The 24,226-nt window shown below is 35.7% G+C and overlaps 1 protein-coding gene across 3 annotated transcripts in view; it reads right to left on the bottom strand.

Annotated features, from left to right (window-relative positions):
• ZZZ3 (zinc finger ZZ-type containing 3) overlaps positions 1-24,226 on the bottom strand; it is a 56,640-nt gene that overhangs the window by 21,050 nt on the left and 11,364 nt on the right. For all 3 annotated transcript variants that reach the window (XM_054638093.2, XM_077182378.1, XM_077182377.1), the window contains exons 2-3: positions 11,777-11,930; positions 7,805-9,366 (exon numbers count right to left, since the gene is read on the bottom strand). In XM_054638093.2, the coding sequence (XP_054494068.2) occupies positions 7,805-9,315 (1,511 nt within the window). In that variant the 5' untranslated portion in view covers positions 9,316-9,366; positions 11,777-11,930. The remainder of the gene's footprint in view (positions 1-7,804; positions 9,367-11,776; positions 11,931-24,226) is intronic.

Here is a 24,226-nt window from a genome sequence, read left to right as displayed (position 1 = left end):
TAGAGGCCTCATTCTCATCAAGAGCTGTCCAACACACTCAGCAGGATTTAACAGTAGCTGCACAAAAGCACCCTTATCAAATACCTACATCTCCAGCAACTTTTCAGAATTTTTAGTAGAAATTAGATCTCTGTGCCTTTAAAAAAAACCACAGAACTTGTTTCAGTCTTGTCAACAAAACAGCATCCATCAGTCCTCTCCCAGTTAACACAGTTCAATACAGCTTTTTGATATTGACAGCACTCTAAACCATCTGCCTGCAGGACAGTGACATTGACATTCTGCAGGGAAGAAGATACAGGTCCCTGTCATTCCTCTATTTTTCAGGCTTGAACTGACATGAGATAATGACAGAAATTGTTTTCTTCACAAATAGAACAAAGACAGACTGACAGCACACCCCAAACTTTTTCTCCTTCCCTCTCATCATCTCTAATGAGAATGGTCTCAAGTCCTTTACTGAGGGAAAATATCACCAATTCCTCCAGCATGCCCACTTGGATATTCTTCTCTAGAAAGATGCTGGGGAAAGCAAACAATCAGAAGGAGCTTTATTCCAGAGACAAAGTAAGAGTGACCCGTGTTCCCTTGAAACTGACCCAACTGCACAGAAATCCTCAGGTAAAACAAGCAGAGAAAGCTGAAAACACTGATTATTGAACTCCTTCAACTCACTCTATTTCTGCAGGTTTTCACCCCAACAAGACACACATACACTCAATTATTCAGGTGTATATTCTTGCTATAGGAACAAATTAACATATTCCTCTCAAGTATCTGTTACAGTGATAGCTGAATATTAGAACCGAATTACAAGAACATGATCTACAATCATGAGTGGCTGAATTTCTAACAGCAATACAAAGCATTACTCATCACTATTTTTTGGTTAAACAAGTGGAAAAAAAGTTAGAAATAAAGAAGAATATTAGTAAAATATGTAGTGCTATTAGTACTCACTGTACTATGTACCATGGACTAAAACAGCTGTTGGTCCTTGGCTTAGGAAGCACCAGGCTTTCAAAGACTGCTAATACAAAAGAGCAGCAATATTTTTACTTTGAGCTCTCCAAAGCAAAATAAAGATGTGCAATAACAAAAAATGAAAAATCAGTTGGCTATTCCTACCAAGAACAAAGTTTTAAGGAAACCAAAAAGTAGGAGCTTTCTAACTCCCAAATGCATGAATTGTTGTACCAAAGGAACAACTGGATTGATTAGGGCTCCCTGCTGACTGAAAGCAGCTAGTACAATATGTAGTACTTGTGCAATTTCAGTTTTGCAGTTCATGCTAGAAATGCTGTTAAAACTTTATGGAAGACCAGAACAAAAACTTAAAATTAGTCATGAAGCAATTTCAAGCTGGGTTAGTTAAAACTGACTATACAAAGATAATGCTAAAGATAATCCACTCTCAAAGCAAACAATAGTCACTTTGTTCTTGTCTTCTTGGTGGCATCATTATGCCTACTAATATTTCAGTGATCCCTACCAAGTAGGCAATTATGGTAGCATTAATTTATTCCTTGTTCCACCACACAACTCTACACTGACATAACTGGTATAACCACAATTTACTGCTTCTGCTTCTAAGTGTCCTTGTGTCAGCAGCCAAAACCACAGGCAGAGCCTCACTCTCCACACAGCTGTGCTGGTCAATACATTACTGCCCCATCTTCCCTTGGCTTTCTTGCTCTTTTCTTTTAAATCAGGACTGTGATTCCTATGGCATTTGATATTTGGTTCCAAGTGGTATTTCCTACACCTCAAAACCATTTTTATTATTTATTGATCCTTAATTTTCCAGTTTAGATGAATTTACTAATGAGCATTCTTAGAAATAGTAAGCACTTCCAAATAATCAAGCAGAAAAACAATTTTCTACATTTTATTCTATTAGAATAATAGGTTTCTTGTTGTTTGTGGCTAGATTTTTTAAAATATTTGTGTATTCTTCCCCTCCAAGATTTTTGGTCCGTGTTGACCAAAGAAACTGGAAAGACAAACTGAATTCTTGTGCATTCTCCAAAAGCTGGCAGCTTGGAAAGGAGGAGAGACCATAACTCAAGAGACAGGCAAGCAGAATTCAGCTGTTACTTGTCACATTCCTCCATCAATCCCTAACCCCACACATGCAGAGGTACCACACCAAGGCAGCCAAAAGGAACCATCTCTGCACTGGAGAGTTCACACTCCCTTCCAGGAGTGGGCTGCTGCTGCAACAGAGGACTCTTGGAAGTGCCTACATAGATGTAGGCAGAAAAAGGAGAGGAGGCAAATCAAGAGGGAATCCAAGGGGTAAAGGACACAAATCCAAAAGAAAACAAGCTTTACTTCCCACAGAATGCACTATTTAAGTGAGGAATGCATTGTGTTTGCCAGGGCTGTTGACTGGGATGATGCTGTGGCTGCCTCTGCTCAGGGAAGAAAAATGCCTGTGACAAATGGACCTGACATTTAATGGCTCCCAGAGCGTGCCCATTCCTAGGGAGCAAAATGCTGATGCAGCACACGCCCAAGGCATCACCTCTGGAAAAGTAAGAGCTCTAGTCTTTACTGAATAGTTTATGTAATAAAAAATATGATTATATGATTACAATATTCTTAACCAAACATTAATCTTTAGTCCTGCAAAACTTTTGTGTCACATAACTTTTCCTTTGACAAGTATGTATAGACAGAAATTATCTTATGGAACATAATAAAACAGTAACGCTGGCAGTAAAAATTTCTCAAAATACTTCATATGTCAAGCTGTACTAAAATACAAGGATTTAATAAATAAATGTGGTTGCATGCCTGTTATATTGTCAGATTTTAGTAATACAATTACCTGCAAAGGCAAACTGAAGTTGATCAGAAAGTCATATTACAAGCTTCTAATTGATTTCCATTGTATTTCTATTTTGTGGATCAACTACCTGCTGCATCCAACTTCTACATAATTTTACTTAAAGCTAATCTTGGTTTTGTTTACTTAAAACACAGACCAATCTACCAGACAATAGAAACTACTCTCTGTAAAAACACTGACTTTTCATGTTTTAGTTTTACATTAATAGGTAATTTAAGAAAAGTATCATTGTATGCCACACCAGTTTTGTGGAACATAGGATGAATTAAATCACATTGTAATCTAATACATATGGCATTTATGCTTGGTTTTCTAAAATTATTAACTTCTCTTTTTCTTCACTAAAATTGTGTACTTCATCGATTCTTTTATATTGGTGACATATTCTACAAATTACTCAGAGGTATGGATTAAAACTGCTACTATGAAAAGTAACCTGATTTACACCAATTACCTTTATTCCTTAAGATGAAACAAAATCAGAAACAAAGTTCCCACAGACTAAAACCAACATCTCAAGAAAATGAATTATTAGCTACTCATAGCTACATGACATAATTACAAAGGAATGTTAAGACTTATCTGTAGGTTGAAATAAATCCCTACTGTATGATCAATTTAACTTTACTTTGGAGACACATAGCTGAATATACCGGATCTATTTATAAAACAGATCTATTATGATTAGCCAATATATATTCAAAGACAGACATGGATATTTTTATCTTTTCCAGTTAAGGAAAAAACATGGTGCAGGTAAAGTTAGAATATTAGAAATTTCAAAAGAGGACATTACTGTTACACTTTAAGAAGACTGTGTTTAAGGCAGTTTTCAAATAACTGGCATGGCAAGGTGCACCAAGTCCTAGTCTAACAATTCAAGTGCAGTCAGATGAACTTTTTACAGAACTCCTTTAATTTGATTCTGTAGGCAGAAAATTTGTGACTGAGTAAAATATAGATGCCACAGAAAATGCTAAAAATGTTTTTCTTTCTCACATTCATATAATATTAAAGGTGGATCCAAAGACATAAACAGTATTATTATCAATTGTTAAGTAAATCTGTATGTAATATGTAAATGTAAATTGTAATATGTAAATCTGATTGTTGCATGATCACACATGGTTGTCTGTGCTGCCAAGAACTCTGCAACAGTACAACCCATTGTAGGTCAGAATCTGGGTTTTAAGAGATGTATTAAAATCCTCATTTGATCTGTCTTCCCTTTAAATGCCAGTGCAGCTGTTGTAATTTTAAACATTATCAAGAAATAAAGACACATGAAAATACTTATCTACTGAACAAGTCCAAACTCTTAGAATTAAATGTCTGCAGGAAACTGCTCATGCCTAAGGCTTCTTTTTCAGTGATCTTGCTCCAGGTCTAAGTGGCTCCTGTAAGGCCAACTGCAGTTTATAGAGTCCTAGAAATGCATTCTATAATGCATTATATGCTTGTGACACCTCAATTCCTCAATCACAAGTTCATCTAGAACCCAGGACTAAGAGTCAAACACAGATTGTGCCTTTGTGCCTGCTAATACCTGCCAAACATTACAAATCTCCAAAGGAAATAGAGAGGAAGAAGAAAAAAAACAAAATCAGAAAAGGACACTAAATGAAACACTGGGCAAAGGCAGAAAGTTCTGAGAATAAAATGCTGCACCAGACAGAAAATTAAATTAAGCTGCTATAGTATGAGATAGAATTACAGCATAAAAAGATAGAGCAAAGAGATATGAGAAATGCCTGAGGAAAGACATATGCAAAATACTAGGAACAGCTTATAAAATTCAGCAGTGTAGAAAGTCTTACATCAGGAAGTTCAGTGTTGATGAGAGTATCTCAGGAGAAAATGCAAACATTTCTGAGCTAGAACACAGAAGCAAAATTCTCAAATATACACTAAACCATACTTTTCTGAGAGCAGTTACAATACACAAAAATTCCAATTATGTGTGTAGCAACAGACAACATTAACAACACTTCACAACTATACAACCCCCAGATCAGTCTGTTATTACCTACAAACATGTCTATATTGTGATAAAATTTCTGCTTAGAGATCTCATCTCTGTCTTTGTAGGACAGATCTATTTTAGTAAAGAAGTTGTGGGAACATCCATCATTTCAGCCTTCTCTCTGAATAATACTATTTCATAATCTGTGATAGTTACTTTCCTATTATATCATCCAGTTTTCCCAGAAATATTGATATATGACTATTGCTTAAACATGTTAATATTCAAAAAGCATCAAAATACATACAGAAATACAACAATTTACATTTAGGGGTTGTTTTTTCTTATAGCAAGTCTTATCAGTGGTTCTTAAAGGTTTCAGTATATTCATATTTTCTCAATGTCACAATAATTTCTTAGACAGTGAAAACCAACTGTATGAATACATATGTCAACAAGCTATGTAATGTAACAAGAATTAATATAAATTTACAGCCACATAAAATTGCTTCTATGACACAGAGGAATGTATTTTTTTCTGCCATGGAACACCTGAAGAATTACACTAATGCCATCCAGGAGAAATCTGCCTGCTCAACCTAGCCAAGATGCTCATGCCTGAACTGGCCTTTCAAAGAGAACAGAAACATAAACCAGAGAAATAATCACCCATAACAATCCCAAACTGATAAAGGGCAGAAAAACAGAACTGCATCATTTGAAGATGTGACATGCAGAACACCAGAACATTTGGCTTAGCCAGAACTACCAGAAGCAAAGTGAATATCTGTTACCTCCAGCTGAACCTGCATTAATAGCATGGGAACCCTGGAATTTTTTGCATCTGACCCATCAGGGAATACATTTCAGATAAACTGGCAGAGTTTGGTTTTTTTTGGTTTTTTGGTGGATTTTTTTTTTAATTGTTGATTTGTTTTTTTTTTTTTTACTTTAATACTTTAGAAAATAAGTAACCAAATGATTAAACAAGGGTATAATTAAGACACTATTCGAAAACTGTTACATGAATTAAGAGCATCCTCTAATGAACTTTGCTATTTTTAAAAGTGGATAGAGGACAGTTTTAGAGGTTTACTCTTGAAGCATGAAATTCTGGATAAATGACAACTGCACTCTTATGTCAAAATGTCAGTTCTTTAGAAGGATCCTATTACCATGCAGAACCATCAATATATGAGGCTTATTTTCTTATAAATGTAAACAACAAAAAAGGATGGCTGTAGTTTACCAGTTCTATCAAAATTTTTTTAAATGAAGAAAAGATAAGGCTAACACTCCCTCCCCTCAGTAGCATGCTTCCCTTTGGGAAAGTAGAAATATAAGACAGAGTAAAAACAATAATCACTTCTTTTGGAATTCTGCATTCAGGCAACAAGTTAGTTGCAAGGTACCAAGTCCTACTTGCAATTTTAAAAGCTCCCCAACAAGGTCTCACAAACAGGCTGCCAATCTGAACAACACCTACCCATTTCTTCAGAACTGAGTATGTTCAAAAGCTAACACTAGGGCACATACCTGAAATTTCCAAGGACAATTTAGATCTGTGTTTAGGAATAGAAAAAACTACTATTATTTTTATAGTATTTATAATAAATATGACCCCCGACACCAAACCTCATTACTAATGAATCTGTATACTAACATCAGATGAAGTAATATTTCATACAGATCCAAAATCATCCTAAGAGAGTCAAAAGACAACAGTCCATTTTCCCCATTTGTAATTTTCTTTCTATCTACTGGGAAAGTGTCCACTTTGGATTGATGGCTGAAGCTGCAAATATTTGATCATTATTTTGAAATCAGTTTGTCTAACCCATGCTCGAATTCAAAATTTTCTGATTAAAATGATTTATTCATATCCAATACTGAACAAAATTTTACTATATAAACAATGCAACTCTAATATCAAAAATCCAGTCATACTGGATTAAACAATCATCTGTGCCTTGTGCCCCACATTCACAGGAACTGTGCTGTGAACATTTACTACATTTACACTGAACTACTACCAGTGCTTCAACCCTTCATATAAAGCAAACTGAGGATCATCTGCCCTTGGCCTTTCAGAACCCACAACAAAATACAGAACACCTACTAAAGAGCAAAACACAGGAGTAAAAACAGCATTACAAAGACTGAAATAAAAAACTGTGTCCTGATCTACTACCTGAAGACAAATTTTCTCCATGTAACCTTTCTTCAGTGAACTGCCCTTTTGTTTCAAAAGCTCTTGCACATTTACCACAAGGTATAGTTACCACAGTTCTACACACAGACATTAAGATGATAAACATTAAAATGACTCACAGCAGAATAATAATAATAATAATAATAATAATAATAATAATAATAATAATAATAATAATAATAATAATAATAATAATCCTATATTTACATGTAATTAATATAAATAAAGATGTAGACATAATTTACTTTGTAGAAAGTTGCTGCATTTGTTCAATTCATCTTCCTGAACACAATAATGCTGAGTTGTTTCCCATGACACTCTGAAAAAAATATCTAACTTTAACTTTTATGTACAGCAGAATGATTATTGTATAAGCTTTATCTGCAGTGTCCATTGGATATGCTGATAAATGACTGAGATCTAATTAAAGGTTATAATTCCTTTGGTTTTCCTTCCAGCTAGTTTTAAGAGAAAATAAATAACAGATGCATTTTTAAAGAAAAAAATACCCAAAGGAAAAAAAAAAACAAGTTCTGGTTCAAGAATCCTGATTGCTAGAAATGTATAAACCACATTGCTGTACCATACTGCATATTAAATAAAGTTTAATTTTGTTTTAGGTAGAAACAAGAAAAATGAAGACTGAAGAGTATGAAAATTATAAAGCACTTAAATTTTTGTGGAAGTATGTTAAATACTTAATGATTTTCGTGATAATATTATATTTTTGGTAAGAAACAAAAGCAGAATTCATGGTTACCATAGTTACACATACTCTTTGTTGTGTTTCAAAGCCACATGATCTGATTCAAAGTAATACACATCAGGCTCTTCCTCATCCTCCTCTGCAGTGTGGATGTTGGCACTCTCTTTGGCAGACGGTACAAATCCAGCAACAAGCCTAGACTCAGAAAGTGGCTTTCTTAGTCCATCGCTCCCATGATCCCCTGTATTACTATTTCTCTCTTTTTCATTCTGTTTGATTTCTTCAGACTTTTTGGGAGATCCATTGATATTATTAATACCTACAGGTACATTCTTTTCAGTAGGACTAAGATTATTTTCCTCAACCTGTCCGTTTTCTCTGCAAGGAGAGTTATTTTTAGGAGGGCTACTTCTGGCAGGGGCAGCCCTTCGCGGTGAAGTTCTTAACGTGTATCTGTGTTCTTGAAGTTCCAACATATTTGTCATCTGAGCCGAAACACAGTTCAGCACTGAAGAATGTGGTTCAGGTTCACCTGAGATTGATGCACTGTCTTGGTGAGTATTCAGGTTGCTATTGGTGTTTTCAGCACACTGTTCCTTAGAGGCACTGCTATCTCCCACAACATCCACCTCCTCCTCCGAATCCCTTAACAAAGATGACTGGATTTCAGAAAAGGACCCTGTAGCTGGCTCAAATGCCTGATTAGCATGCTCCTCAGGCAAGCAGTCATTTATTGGTTTGTGGTCCTCTAACTTTACCTGTTCTTGAGAGTTTGTGCAAGGCACATAATGGTCTACAACACTGTCCTCTTTGCTGCTATTAAGCAGCAACGAAGAATGGGCAAATGAGTTTCCATTTTCTGCTACTGTTTTGTCCTTGGGCGTATGGGAACCAGCACTGTTCTGCTTAGCGCTCCCATCAACCTGACAGTCATCACAGTTAAGAGAATTTGAGTCTCTCTCACCAACTCCATTGACAGTCTGATAACCTGCAACCTCCTCAACTGCTGCAGAATTATTAAACCCTTCTGCACAGACATTCACCTTTTTAACTTCCCTTTTCTCACAATCATCCAATATAAGACATCGACAAGCTCGCTTAGTCCCCGTGGAGGCTGCATCATTGTCCGACACCAAGCTTTTATTCTCCAATGGCTCCTTCTCTGCCTTAGTGGGCAAGTCTTCCTCAGAACTGTTGGGTGCCTCTGAACGCAGGCAGCGTTTAATTCTTTTCAAAACTGGTGAAACAGGTTCTGCTTGCTTTTTTTCACTATTTTCCACAGTTTGTTTATCACCATTATCTTTCTCCGAAGTGGACAGCCCTCTCTTTCTAGGGCTCACCCATGACTCCCGAGCACTCTGCTGTTTCAAGTCAGTAGTTCTGCCACCGTTGCCGCCCTTCTGAGTTTGCACAGACTCTGGCCTCTTCTTTGGTGACCTGGATCGGATTTGAGCATGGGCTGAGACCTCCTCCGGATGAGCAATACTGCGATTCCTTAATGTTCTACCACAAAAATTTTCATCCAAACCATTTAAACCCACTGTAGATCTTGTAACACGAGTAGATCGAGAAGCAGCCATACTATGGCAAGTCCCTAAAGTATGTTCATTGTGATCCACTCACTGGGAAACCTTCGAAAAAAATGTAAACAAAACAGTCAGAAAAAATATTAAATTACACCTAGAGACAGAGCAAATGTGAAGAATGTATTGTCACAAATGTACCAATGTAAAACTGAATAAGCCATTTAATGGATTCAAACTGCTTCTTTCCGTGGCGTTTCTTTAGTGCACTAAATTTTTCCATCTCAGCTACAAAGTAGCTGACTTGGTATTTGTGGTTGTTCTGGCTTTAGTACTTGTGTGAGTATTGCTCATATTTATGCCTTATGTAAGGCTGGAATGTCCCAGTTAGGCTCTAGTTACTAAAATACACTATTTTTATGTATTGTACATATATTATAATGTATTGGTATTATTATTTACATTTTTCTGTTTAAGTTAAAGGTACAAGACTGTATTTTTAATATCCCACAGTTTCCAGTTACACGGTTTCACAGACTAAAAAGTAAACCATTAAAATTGCATTTGCTTACTCAGTTGTTGCTTAAAGAAAAAACAAATCTCATATATAACAAAACAGAACTGCAATTCTAATTTAGCAAGGAATTAAAAAAATAAAGCACACCACTAAAAAATACTTACAGTTATTATTAGTAAAAATGAAATAAAACAAAATTTCTGAATCAGAAGCATAAAATCATTCCAGCTGGAAAAGCCTTTGGGAGCCAATTCTATCCAACTTTCCATTCAAATTAACATGAGGCCTAAATTCAGATTTTGTTACATGGAACATTATCCAGCTGAGTCTTGCAAAACACTGAGTACAGATATTCCACAGCTTCTCCGGGCAACCTGTTCCAGTCCTTAAAGCAAAAATATTTTTTCTTATTTTTCTTATTTCAGGTGGGGCCTCTCCTGTATCACTTCTGACAACAAAAGCCCAACTCTATCAGGAATCTCATCTGAGCTACTGGAAGGCTGTTTCAGCTGGTGAGATGGATCACCACTCAGATCGGATTTAAGTAAAGTCAGACTCAAAGGTAAGTTTAAAACATCCCATTTAAGAGTGGCTGTATTTCACATTTCAGGGTGAAATGTAGGAGTACTTGACCTGCCCAGTATCTCAAAATAATTTTGAGGAGAACCCTGTTCAGTCTTACCCTTCTATTAATTTAATCTTTAAAAGTTCAATGTGTCAAACTCCGTATCACCACAGACCTGTCATAATAGCCTTGCTAATGAACAGATTCATTTCACATTTGTGCATAATAGTACATCTTCCCTTTTTCATCTACCCAAATTCCAGATTATACAAATCCTTTCAACTGTCATATGACGTGAAGAGTACAAATTTTAAATATGGAATCAAACCTTTCACACATTACTTAGAAATGCTGAAAATAAAAAATGGAGAAAATTGTTTCAAGAGGCATTTTTCATTTTCAGTGAAGAAGGGGAAAACAAAAACATAAATTCATAAATTCTCCCAAATCTAGTATTTAAGTGTCAGATGGTCCTAGAACAGGAAAGAGAATGGGACAAGACAAGTACACTCTCATCCAATAAAATTCTGTTTAACAATTACCAGTGTTTACTGTATTGTGTGTTTAGAAATTCACAATGCAAGCAGTATTTCTTAAGGAAAGCAATGTATCCTAACAGCATTCCTTGGTGTAGTTTTGGACAAAACTGTAGAGGAAAGCACATTAATTTTGTGTACATGTGGCATAGCTCATAAACAACAGCTATGACAGCACATCATTTTGCACAAAGAAAAAGACAATTATAAAGTGAAAATTTCAAATGTTCTTAAAACCGTGATTTATTTGTGCTGCTACAACCCTCCTGCTTGTTAGCTACTCCTGCTGCCTCAGATGAATGCCTGGAAAGGTGCACTGCTTGTATTCCTGAAAATGTATCTAAAGAGATGCTGCAGCACTAACTTTTGTTCTGTCCACTTAGAAGTAAGTAAGTGTGAGCCCTCCAACACACTCTGCCTTAAGAGAAAATACAAATAATATGTCAAGCAGCAAATGGTCAAACATCAGCAGCTGACTGATGTTTGAAACACTATGTGTTTTCTATCATGGTTTTTATACCTATTTTCCACATGGATAGACTTGCCTGCATATTGTCCCTCTTTGCATGCAAGCTCAATACCATCTGGGGAGTGATCCCATTTGGGGTTGAACCCAAACATTATTTAGAGATTCCATTTCCCCTAGGTTGTTCTAATTAAAGCTAGCACACATTAGGGGTGAGTAACTGACATTTCAAATCAGTACCAATAAAATAACTTAAACCAAATTCAAACGTATACTTTGGTTAGTAATTACTTCTGAACACAACAGACTTTAGAAATCATATGTAAGAAAGAAATCTTTACTAATTTGTTGATATGATACTTTCTCAAGAAATACACCTTATGTGACAAGAAAGAAAGTTATTACTTCCTTAGTAAAAATATAAAAAAACTTACCATTGCAAAACTAGAAGAAATGTAAACTTCTGGCATTTCATACAGCAGACTCTTACTGTACCACTCAAATAATATCAATCACCATTGCTGATATCCATCATGTAATCCAAATGCTTTACTAGTTTATGCCATCACATCAACCAGATTTTGAAAACTGTTGAGAAAAAGACAAAGATATCAATAAAACATTTAAATTACCACACTGGAAAAGAAGAATGCAACAGGACATATAAAGACTAACAGCTTTTTAAAGAAGAAATTATGAATTTTAAAAGCGTCCTACTGAAAGAAAGATTAATATGCTATGAAGTAATTAAGTATGTGAAATGTTAATTTAGGTTTCAAATGTAAAATGCTTTCCTTAGTAGTTTCTAAGTGATTCACTGTATCACACTAAATGTGCAAGCAAATGAATTCACAGGAGTCATGTTAGAGTGTTCAAATTTCAGAAGGTATTTGAAGAGACATAAGAAAACAAGTTGTGACAGGTATTACTACAACTAATGAATTATGAAATGCACTGTATTTTATAATTAGATACACAGTGAAAAACTCTGAGGTTTCATTTTAATTAACTGAGCAGACCTCTACACTTATATTGGCTCCAAATCCCTGAATAACCTTCACTGATCAATGGCACTAAAATGCTTTCTAGAGTTCACATGAAATCTGTTCTTCATCCAAGGAAAACAATGTATAGCACCTCATTTGTAGCGGAAGTAAAATATTTTGGATATTGAAAGACAAAATACATCCACAGATCCAAATGTTACACAACGATTTCAGTCGTCTCCAATCTGGGCATCTCTGCCAAAGACCAAGTTACTACTTGAAAAAAACCACCAGCAATCACATTTAATTTAAGAACATCTAGTACTATGAAGGCACCATAATTCACTAAAGAATAGTGGTTATTGAAGCTTTCTTCATATTCTATTGACTTCATACAAGTGACCTTTTCTTCATCTTGACAATTCAAATCTTCATGATCTAAACCACAAGCTGACAGGTTCCTCCATATTCTTCATTCTACACAGTTTTTATATTTAGATTACTGAAAATTGTCTTTACTTTAAACCTAGTTATGATTTCATACTGGTAAGAATGGAAAATTAATTCACCATTAAGTTGCCAATTCAAAATACAAACTGAGCTGCGTAAGAGGAGGAGAGATTAATTATGTCTAATTGCAGTGAAGTTCAGTAACAGAAGATGTTTCTTCAGTGATGCTACATGAAGTATCACAAATTCTATTATGTAGATAACTAAATCAAATCAGGTTTCATTTATTCAGTAGGATTTCTCAATTTAACAAACAGCAGAGAACTATCATCATAATAAGACAAACAAAGAATGGGAGAAGAAGGCAAAGGCAACCACTTGAAAATGCATGGTACTCTTAATCCTTATTGTTGCCTTTCCTAAAGATGCCTTTAACTGATGCATCTGGGGACACTAAAAGTATGACAAAGTTTGACCAATTTTTGCAAAAGAACAACATACCCAATAAAAATAGTAGCTCAGTAACTTTGGTAAAAATACAAAATATATTTAAACAAAAAACATTCAGAGAAAACATTTAAACAAAATGTTAACAGTGGGCCAATCAGAAGGTGGCCTAATATCATCATTTTTAATTACTTTACCAGTCTTAAATAAAGAACTTATGAATAAGTTGTTTCAGGAATGGCTGGAATAGTAATGCCAGTATTTTGTCAGATTTGTACACCTCATCTCTCTCAATTTTCTTTTGCCCAAAACAAGCCTATTTTACTCACAGTAGGAAAGACACAACCCCTGCTGTGTCCATTTGCCTTTGGGGACAGCTGAAGCATTTCAGACCCAGCAAAAAGACTGCATAAATATCTTCAGAGAAGAAACCAAGGTGGTTAAAAAAGGTTTTACTTAGTCAGAATTTTTTGTCTGGTAGCAGTTTCCAGGGATGAAGGAGGGAATAACAATTTACAAAACCAGGAAACTTAAATCAGGATACAGTGAAATGACGGCCCTTAATTACACTTAAAACATAGAAAACAACATTCACAAGGGCCTAACAAGTGAACAATTATATAATTTTTCACTGAAGTTTTCTTGGAAAAGCTGTCTTGAAAATTAACTATTATTTCTTTATATTGCATAACCAATTACAATGACATTTTTCACTTAGAACAACCACATCTTCTGTGGCAGACAAATTCAATGGAAGAGTAATTTAATATTTTGGACACCACTCATTTTAGCAGCTATTTATGAGTTGGGATAAGGAGTGCCAAGGAAACTATATAAGCTTTTAGGTCTAAAAGCCTTTCTTCAGGGAACCACATCAACATTTAAGAAAGAATACTGAAATGCTGCAATAAAGACTAGAAGTTTGAAGAGTGATAATCAGCTAAGAAACAACACACTCTGGTCTGCAGAGCCCACTAAAAATTAAGAAGTTACAGGTTAAATAGAGTGTAACGCAGACAGAGCTCTTGAAATAAGTAAGGGACTCTGAATTTGTCTCTTGTGGGGAAGGACCTGTGTAGGAAGGCAATGAGCAAATGTTGCTACTGAAACCATCCAGGAAATGGTCACACATTAATCAGCATGGACAATCTTCAGAGTGAGACTGAAGTTCAACTGCTTGCAAAAATTGTCTGTACATCTTGCATACAATCAAGCATTTGATGACAATATAGGATGCATATCTGGGTATGCTTTTTTTGCATTAAAGAACCCTTAAACCTACTCAGCTTTAGGCAGACTCTACCAATACATATCATCATATTCACATTATGCTACAATTTTTATTTAACTTAGCCACAAGCCTATTCAGTAAAGTTACTGAATGCTCAACTGTGTGCATGAAAACTTCTAGCAACAAAGAAACAAATTTACATGGAGATGAAAAACAACAGTTAAAGACAGCAGAATAAGGAAAACCCTTCCTAAACAGGCAGAATAACCAACTTTTTTCTGGATTATGCCAGTACTGTCTGAGAGTCAATTACGAGCCAAATTGTTTAAAGGAATTCAGAAACATGGATGCAGTTACAAGTATGTTCCATGTGGCCCTAAGCCAGAAAAGAGGCAGTGAAAAAAAGCAGTCAATACCTGAACATACTGGGTGTATACCAGAGCTGAAACCAGCAAACCAAGAGATGTCTCTACTATAACTGTGGTAAATTATATATATGGAACCTAAGATGGATAAATTAACAGTACATACAAAATTAAACAATTTTTTTTTAAAAAAGTGCACCCAGGATGGGGGAGAACAGACTTTCAAGACAAGTCTCCAATGATGAAGTCTCTTGATGTCACTATTTGATGAAAATGGGCAATATCTAAAGTCTTCCACAACAATTCAACCCCTGGAAACAGAATAGTGTGTTCATTTAATCTAGAATATAATGAATCATTTTCATATTGAAGAGAAATAATCTGTTATCTTTCTTCTGAGTCTCATCTAACAATCCATATGCTCAGTGATAAAACTGCAGTGATAAAGATTCAGATTTTTCCAAGTGGTCAGATATGGCATTTGTGGATATCTGATAGCAGGAGCACTCTCTAGTACCATACCTCAGTAAACCCCAAATTACTTCAGAGACACTATCTGCTATTGGCAAAGTTACCACTTACAAGAGCACATGTGACACACATATATAATTACCCAAAGTAATAAACTGGTGGATCTCTGTGGTATGAAATAGCAGTTCTTAAATTCTCTGCAGGGCAATGGAATGTTACTTACAACAGTACATCTTCAAAAACTGAAAGCAGCAGCTATTTATGCAAACAGAATCTAATCCCTTACAGAAGTATTTGCCCAAGACAAAAAAATTAGCACCTCTGAAGATGAGAATCTGCACAGACACCAGATTACCAAGATTTTGGATTATCTCCACATAAAAAATACATTACTTCCTAACAAAGTAGTATTACTAAATTAGGGATGAATTTCATTTAACAAATTATCTTCAGCAGTCTATCACATCTAGAGTATGCCAGCATCTCTTCCCACACACACCAAGTTTCACAGAACTACATTAGCGAGAAATCAGTTTTATGGGAACAGCATTTTATTCTTCTGATTCTACATGACATCAAAACAAGTAGTACTTTCAAATGATAGAAATAACCTCCATCAAAAGACATTATGAAGATCTTACTTGAAATAATACCTAACAATAAGCAGCTTAAAGCTATAACAAAAGCTTAAAAGCAATAAAAATTAATAAATGTTACTGAAGTTATTCTGAGATTTCAGCTGTCTCTGACACAGTAGGATTATATTGCATATGGTCAAAATATGGTCTTTCAGAATGGGACTACTTATATTAGTCTTATATATAAAAGGCTAGTAAGATAAAATAAAGAAAGTAAAAGAAAAAAATAGAATAATATTAAAAAAGAAGTCAACAGGTTTTAAAAGCTAGTAAACTGCCAAGGGAAAAGTTCTACTCAAAACTGAAACTGCAAAGAACCAGAATGGATAATTCAATATGCTATTTTTCTTCCTTAAAAGAGATGGGTTCACTAGGCTAGACAAACCTATTCTTACATAAGAGGAAAGAAACTCTTTAGAAAGAATCTTCTTGTGGAAATCTATTTCTACTTCTTTCTGGAAGAAAAAAACCATAATTGGCAGTGAAAATGAATTGGTAGTTAAATAATGGGATGTATGAATACAAACAAAAGCTCAGCCTCCTCCTAACACAGTCTTACTCTTTCTCTAAAACCACAAAAAAGGGCTGAAGCAGAAAGTTGTATGACAATGCCCAGCAATGCACATCTGCTCCTCTGCAGCCCTTCCACTGAGCAGTGCTATCACAACTGCTGACAGCATTGCTATTTCTCACTCTTCTGGGCTACCTATATGAGGAAACTCACTGGGAGGATGAGTGTGATACAGGCATCACCCCTCTTCCAGCCAGACATTCCAGGATAAGACTGCAAAATTACTTCACATAAAACTAAATATGAATTACACAAGTGTGACTTTACAGCAGAACTCTAGAAAAGCAGCAGTGGTTGCTTTTCAAATTTCTTCTCTTTAAAGCCTGAAACACTTTAACTGTTTTCAGTTTCTTGTATCCTGGCCAAATTAGAGTTTGTGCTGAAATTATACATTGAAGCATCTGTCTCAGACTGATATTCCCACCCTGCTGTCTCTCTCCTGAATTTTCAGTCAAAATAATTACTCATTTCTGTGCACAAATATGGAAATTATTTTAAACTCTTCTTGCTGCTTAAGATACATCTGACTGTTTCCTCAAGAAGGTTTTCTTCCTCCATATTTTGGAGTAAGAAATTGGGATTTGCCATAGAGAAGAGTTTGCCTGAGAACAAAAATCCTGGTGGAGCTGTGATGAAGGCAGGCTGAGGGCAATGCTAAATGTGAATGCACAGGGAAGGAGCCCAGCTACATTGGCAAAAGGAGTGGATGCTGACTGGAGAAAGAGACACACAGGAAATCCTGAGGAACTGCTAGAAGACAGAAAGAACACAACTATAAAGTCACTACTCTCTGATAGAATTAACTTATGAAGAAAATTGAAATCAGACTATGTAAAAATTGAAGCATCAGCTATTTATGCTATATTATTTAAGCTATAATAACTTCCATGTTCCAGTTTAAAAAAAAATATGCTTAGCCTCACTTATTGGCCATCCCTCTATATCCTTATCACCACTCCTACCCAATCCACTTTATCATCCTAGGTGAAAGTCCCACTCTAAATTATAATATGGCTTTTTCATGTGAAACCATTCAATTGCTAATTAGCTGTCCTGTTATCCAAAGAGTATCTCCTGTGCAGGATTACCAAAACACATGACTTACATCTTTGAGATACATTAAATCACACAAGTTCTTGAAAAGCTCATTATAAAATTAATTACACTAACTTAATTACAGTAACCATTTATCAAACTGTTACTCTAGGAGAAAACTCCAATAAGATTTAATCTTTTAAGCAAAGAACACAGTTTTATATAAATAGGAAAACTATTATTTATTCCCTGAAGAAGTTATTATTACAATATACAGAAAATATCTAGCATAAAAAGACATTGCTTTTTCCCATAGGTAGGCTGCAATTTTAAGAGTTCATCAAGTACTTAATAACCCTGCTAGCAGTTTACAGATGAAAAGCAACCTGATGGGAGAAAATTAATGCTCCTATACTTTTTCTTAAAAGCTAGGATAAACCATTTGCTCATTTTTGTACAATATTACACTGGAAATTACTATTCTGTCTGATTTACTTTTGGAGCAGTGACTATGAACATGCTACCTTATGAAGTAAACTGTGAAGTGCATATTGTATGAAATACTGTCTAGAACATATTTTTATCCCAGATGATTTTCAGTCAATGGCATGCATTTGAAATCAACAATTAATACAGCTTTTTATATGCAAAATTACAGCATCAGCTCCATGAGCCTCACAAGGCTGGTGCACAACTCACAGCAGCACCACACACACAACCAGGTGCCCTGTGTGAGCTGTGCTTTGAAGTGCTCCTGCATTACACTAAGGCAAACATAAACCCAGAGTTTGGAAAAGGGACATGTGAGGCAACAGTTCCTGTAAAACATTTCAATGTTGTTTTAGAATGAAAATGTTTTTGTTCTAATTTTTTCTTCAAAATTTAAAATATGCCCTCACTTCCCAGAGAAACAAAAAGTGAGAAGGCTGTTTTTCCAGCAATCTAGATTCATGAAAACTATTTTAACCACTTATTTTCCATCTGATAATGCTTTCACCTCAGTCTAGGCTTTTTCCCCTATCTAGAGGAATACACACTATTCCAGAAGCAGATCAGCAATGGGCTGGCTTTGGAGTCCTAAACGTGGCACCATTCTGCCACACATCCCACCACACCTCCATGTTCTGAAAAATGTCATGTTCCTCCCTCTGGCCTCTCCAAACCTTCAGGATGGTGAGACAAATTCCAACCCATATATGCACTGACTAGACTGCTTGCAAACCATGTATAGCAGGTGGCTATTGGGCTGAAATCCCCCTTAAAAAGGGGGCTACAATTTTTGTGAAAGCTGCAATATTTCCATAGCTCTGAGATGTTTACTCTCAGCTAAATTTAGAGGAGTTGCTAAGTTGGCCTAAGGATTCAAATATTACTTAGTGACAACAGTAAACAAATAGAGAGACACCTAAACAGTTGATCTAAATCACACTCCAAATGCTGAAAATATATTCTGGACAGACTGGGGGCAGTGAGGGGATGCAGAACTATCCCCCAAAAAATGAAGCAAAAAAAAATTGCAGCTTGTCACAGCTGTGCTGTGGCCATGCTGTGTCTTCTCACCCAGTGCATTTTCATGCTTCCAGAATTCCAGGCATCCCTTGGCACACCAGCTGATCCTGTGTGTATAATCATAGCACCAGTCACTACCAGCACACAGATGAGTTCATGCAATGGGCTAGGCAAAGTAATGGACAGGCTTAGAAGCCAAGTATGCCTTAAACTTGAATTTAAACACTGTGGTAGCCTGCTACCACAGAATCACAGGCTGGAAAAGATTCTTAAGATCACTGTGTCCAATTGTAAATGACTTGCCTTATGTCACTTTTTGATTGGCAGGTTTTTTTAAGAGCCCCAGCTCTTTTAAGTGCTCATGTGGCTCTATTACAACTGACTGTGACATATTAATAAAACTGTATTACACCAAGTCATTTCTCTGGTGAACAGCCAGAGAAACATCTATTTTCTAAACTGTCTGAGGTGCTACAGCTGTTGACATGTTTCAGCACTGTACTCTATGCTAGAACCTCAATATTGTAGCACTTCTCAAAATAGTGATCTGCAGTAAAAAAGACCCATCCCTCCTTCTGCCTTCCATAGAAGATGTTGTTTATTTTCATTGCCTATTTTCATTGCCTCATGCTGCAGTTTGGTCTAATACACAGCACAACTGCTACAGCCATATTTAGCCATCCGTGACAGCTTTGCATTGCAGCCTTTCAAAGCAGCTCTGAGCACGTTCCTGCTCTGTGAGCTGGATGTCAGCATCATCTACACCAAGAATGTGCCTTTCTCCCCACAAGTACTTGAAGGCAGACAGAAATTTTCTCCCAATGCTTGGGTAACCTGACAAAACTGCAGATATCAGCACCTGAAAATGCTTATTCTTAGATGCTGTCTAAATTCTGCTTTGTGACTGACACTGAGCTTGTTAAGCAGAGAGGTTTCAATACACCTCTGTAGCCTCATGTTCTCACTGTATGCTCAGGCTGTATTTATGTTTTCTGAGTAAGAAGAGTGTTATGCATATTTCAGTCTACTTGGCTTGGGAGTTTCCACTGGCAAGTACTGAAGGTGTTTTAAGTGCATTAGGAACTGTGGTTTTCAAAAGCTCTTAAAGGGGCAGGGAGCAGCTGCTTTCTGTTTTGCTGCTATCCTGTCTTCAGGCACAGGAAACAAACCAAGATGCAATAAGAACAATATCACATACCCTTCCTTTTAATCACAGCACATCTACTGCTAAGAGAGGCCTTGATTAAAAAAGGCACTGACTTTATTGTAAGACTGCTCCCAGTTCAACTAGTACATGACCTTTTTCTAGCTGCTACTGTTCATATCCAACTACTTCCAAATAGGATACTTAGCCACAATTTCCTTGATTTAACAGTACCTTGGTAGCCCAATTTACTGTTCTAGTCTAAAAGATATAATTCAAATAGAACTATGACCACATCACATGTAATTTTGTTTTACTTGATTGCCATTCTGCTTTCCTCTCTTGCTGTGCTCAGAAGGCCTTCGTAGGCCAGCACATTCACTGATAAACAATATGCTGCTCTTTATTTCCCACAATTTCTGTGTTCTGTCTGGCCTATGCTTACAGTACCAACTGGAAATACAAAGGAAGTTCTGTCTAGCCTACATTTACATTTAAAACAATAGCCTTTCAGTTACTCTTATTTTCTCAGTATGAATATTTTTTCATTCGAATACTTTGGCATTAAATTTAATTAATTGCTAACATAATTGCCCTGTAAGAATGCAGGGAGTTGCTTGTTCTTTTCCTACAGGTTTTTGTTTTTCCTGTGACCACTGACAAAGAACCTTTAGGCTTGCTCCACTTTAATTTTTCACCTAGATGTAGGCTTACTCATAGGTTTTGCAGCTGCTACAGCCCTTGCACAGTAAAAATTCAGAATAGTCTGATTCACACTTTCTTGATCTTTCAAAGTCACAAATTTATTCCCTTGAAAGACTAAGCTGGGAGAGTACAACTTTTCATACAGCACTGCTACTCATCAGCTGTTTCTTCTCCAGGTATCTTATTACCATGCTAAATATACATATTTGATAGATTTAAAATACATTTCAAAGCATTTCTAAGACTTTACACTGTTACTCTAAACCTACAATTAACCTGTCAACACACTGCTGAAATACAACTACAGTTTACCCTACACATGCTTTTCTTTTGGCTTCCTTTATTCAACTTTGTGATACAAGGAATACCCAGATATTCTGCTTTGAATTTATTGTTCTTCAGGGTTTTGTTCTGCAACACTCAGTTTATGATTTCTTGCAACTACACGAGACAATTTACTTTCAATACTATGCTCACTGTTCAAGTATAAAATGAAAGATCGCCTATGAAGTGAAAAATTTATTCTGATTCTATTACCCTGTCCCAGCAGCTGAATACTTTATCAAGGACTTTGTAAAGATCTCTCGATATTGAGATGTTGCACTACATTGAGAGAGCAAAAGGGACGTACTTATTACTGCCTAAGCACATGAGCATATCTGTCACCTATGCACAGAGACACTTGATTCCCCTTGCATGTTAATTGACCATTCACTTTCAAAACTTCTCCCTCATTAAATTTAAATGCAAATCAATTATGCTCAACATTATTAAACTTCAAGCCTCTTTTCTCACACAGAGCAAAGCCACGCGTCTCTGCAGTCAGTACTTTGTCTCCAACAGCCGTGATAAGCAGATGGTTAGGCAAGAGCTGCTGTGTATAATACCATTATAGCTTCCAAATATTTTTAGCTCAGAGTCCTCCTAAGTCATATGTGATATATATCTATTTTCTAAACTTCACTGAATTTCTCTTCCATGAATTTTCCTTGTCTTCCCTTGAGCCCCCATAAGTTTTAGCATTCAGGCTATCACTGATGTTTTTACAAAAAGAGAATTCTGTATTTTTATTTTTACAAATGGGTATAAAGACCTGTCAAAAAAGAAAAGGCAAGGTTAGATACCCAATGCAACTCTCACAGCAACTTCATTTTAACTCTTTCTCCATTCTGCCTTCAATTGGCTTTTTCCTGTTTTCCTTTGTCTTTTTTTATTGGCAGAATAAATTTTTTGTTTTATTTAGAGCTTCCCCTTCTACTTCAGTTTTTCTGACTTTGTCTAAGAAACACTTTCTCAGGGATGAAAACAAAAAGCCTCATGGTATTATTAATGATGGAAAAGCATGCCATTGCAACTGTAATGTCATAGATACTGCAAATACATACACTCAGCTCTAGTAACAAAGGTGCATGTTTGCAGTTTTATCTACCCTAATAAACACATGAAACTTCAAGGCTTTAAACAGCATCTTGCCTTTTCTCATTTTAGTTTTCTGAAACTGAAGTAATTTTTCACAGATTTGACTTTCCTCTTTTGTCTCAAGACAATAGGATTCATGACTATGGTAGTATTTAATGGACTGTATACTTAATCAGTGATCAATTCAATAATTCAGGGCAAACCACATTTTAGTAGAATAGCAATTAGAACATTTAACCTTTTATATAAAAATACATGTCTGGTTATGGTATCTAAAATTCTCAATAGTATCTACTTCCATAAATAAAAAAGAGACACTCATTTTACCATTCCTTGCAATTATCCTGTAACATCAGGTTAAAGGACTGAAGAAACATTAAAAGGCTATTCAAGTTCCAGGTTCAGCCACTAGAGAATTTCTTGAAGCACAAAAAAAAGGAAAAAAAAAGAGATACCTTCAGCACATTTTATCACAGATTCAGGAAGCAGGAAGAAGCTGCTAGAAGGTGGGTCACAGAGTGTGAATTATGTAGTTTCCATACCTATCCTGTGCAAACACGAGCAGATTGCCAGAGTTCAGACACTTCCCTAAATGGCCAACCCATCACTGCAGTAAAAAACCTGCACTTGCAGTTAATTCCTCTTTATTGCTTTGTCTCTGAGCTGCACACCAGGATTGCTCACATTCTGTATCAAATGACAACACATTTAGAAAGTTCTCATTTGCAGGAATTAGATAAAGCTTAGACTAAATGGTTACATTATTTACTATGGGCTTAGATACCAATTTACACAAATACAATATAAAACTGACTTCTTTTCTACTTTATCCCTCCAAAACATTCAGCTACAGAGATAGGATTACTCCAAATGTTTATGTTTTACAAGACCAAAACCGGTAGGATCAGCAGCTTTCTGAATATGCCATAGAAACAGTTTGGAATCTTTGGAGTATGAATTTGAAAATAATCAATAAAAGCAGTTACAAAGTTAGAAATCATAATGGTTTGCTTTTGCACATTTACATTTTTAGAGTAAAGATATCAGGCAGAAGGCTTTATAGATGGTTCTTTTTAATAATACATAACTTAGAGTCTGCCAGTGATGTCCTAAAAAAGCCTAACTGGCTCTTTCTAAGGCACAGTTTTTACAAAGTAGTCTGAGGAATTTAACAGCATTATAGCAAAACAAGCACTGTGCTTATTCCTTACTTAGTACCTCTGAAGAGCTGACATGAAATATTAAGTAAGGATGAGCTTGACAAATGTAGTTTATATACCATCCATAAAACTGCTTAACCTTTTAAAAAATACTACAGAAAAAAACCCCAACCCCAACTGCCACTTATCTTTGAGAACATCTAAAATTTCTGTAAAAAATACAAAATTATTCAGCTGTGAACAACTGTATTACTCAGAGCACAATGCTGTAGCCATAAAAAAAAAGAAAAATAAATACAGTAAGAATATATCTCCTAGGCAGCCTTTGCTGTATCTGGTACACATAACTCAGTGATATATTATCTCTCCTAGGTCAATAAGCAATTAAACACATTCCTTCCTTGATAACAGTAGGGAAAAAACCCTACATAAAACTCTCATACCTTTAACAATTAAGTTTCACAGAATCTGAGGACATACCTTTGCTGTAAGATCCTAGAATTAATGGTTACTTTATCTGGTTTATCTCCTTGGTGTTCTGCATAAAGAAGCAATCCCAAATTTTGATTATTCTTATTGCCCTTTTCTGTATTAAGCCTAGCAGACAGATCAGTGTGGGATAATCATATTCAAAGCATGGCCTATGTATGTCATAGATTTTTACCACAGAATAGTTAATATTTTATGTCATGACCCCCTTCTATTAATACTCAACTCTATTTACTTTATTTGACAGTGAAAACTGAATTGATG

The sequence above is a fragment of the Agelaius phoeniceus genome, chromosome 8 (assembly GCF_051311805.1).
Source record: "Agelaius phoeniceus isolate bAgePho1 chromosome 8, bAgePho1.hap1, whole genome shotgun sequence".
NCBI classification, from domain to species: Eukaryota; Metazoa; Chordata; class Aves; order Passeriformes; family Icteridae; genus Agelaius; species Agelaius phoeniceus.
Note: the sequence above shows the minus strand (reverse complement) of the source record. Positions and strands in the feature narration are given on the sequence as shown.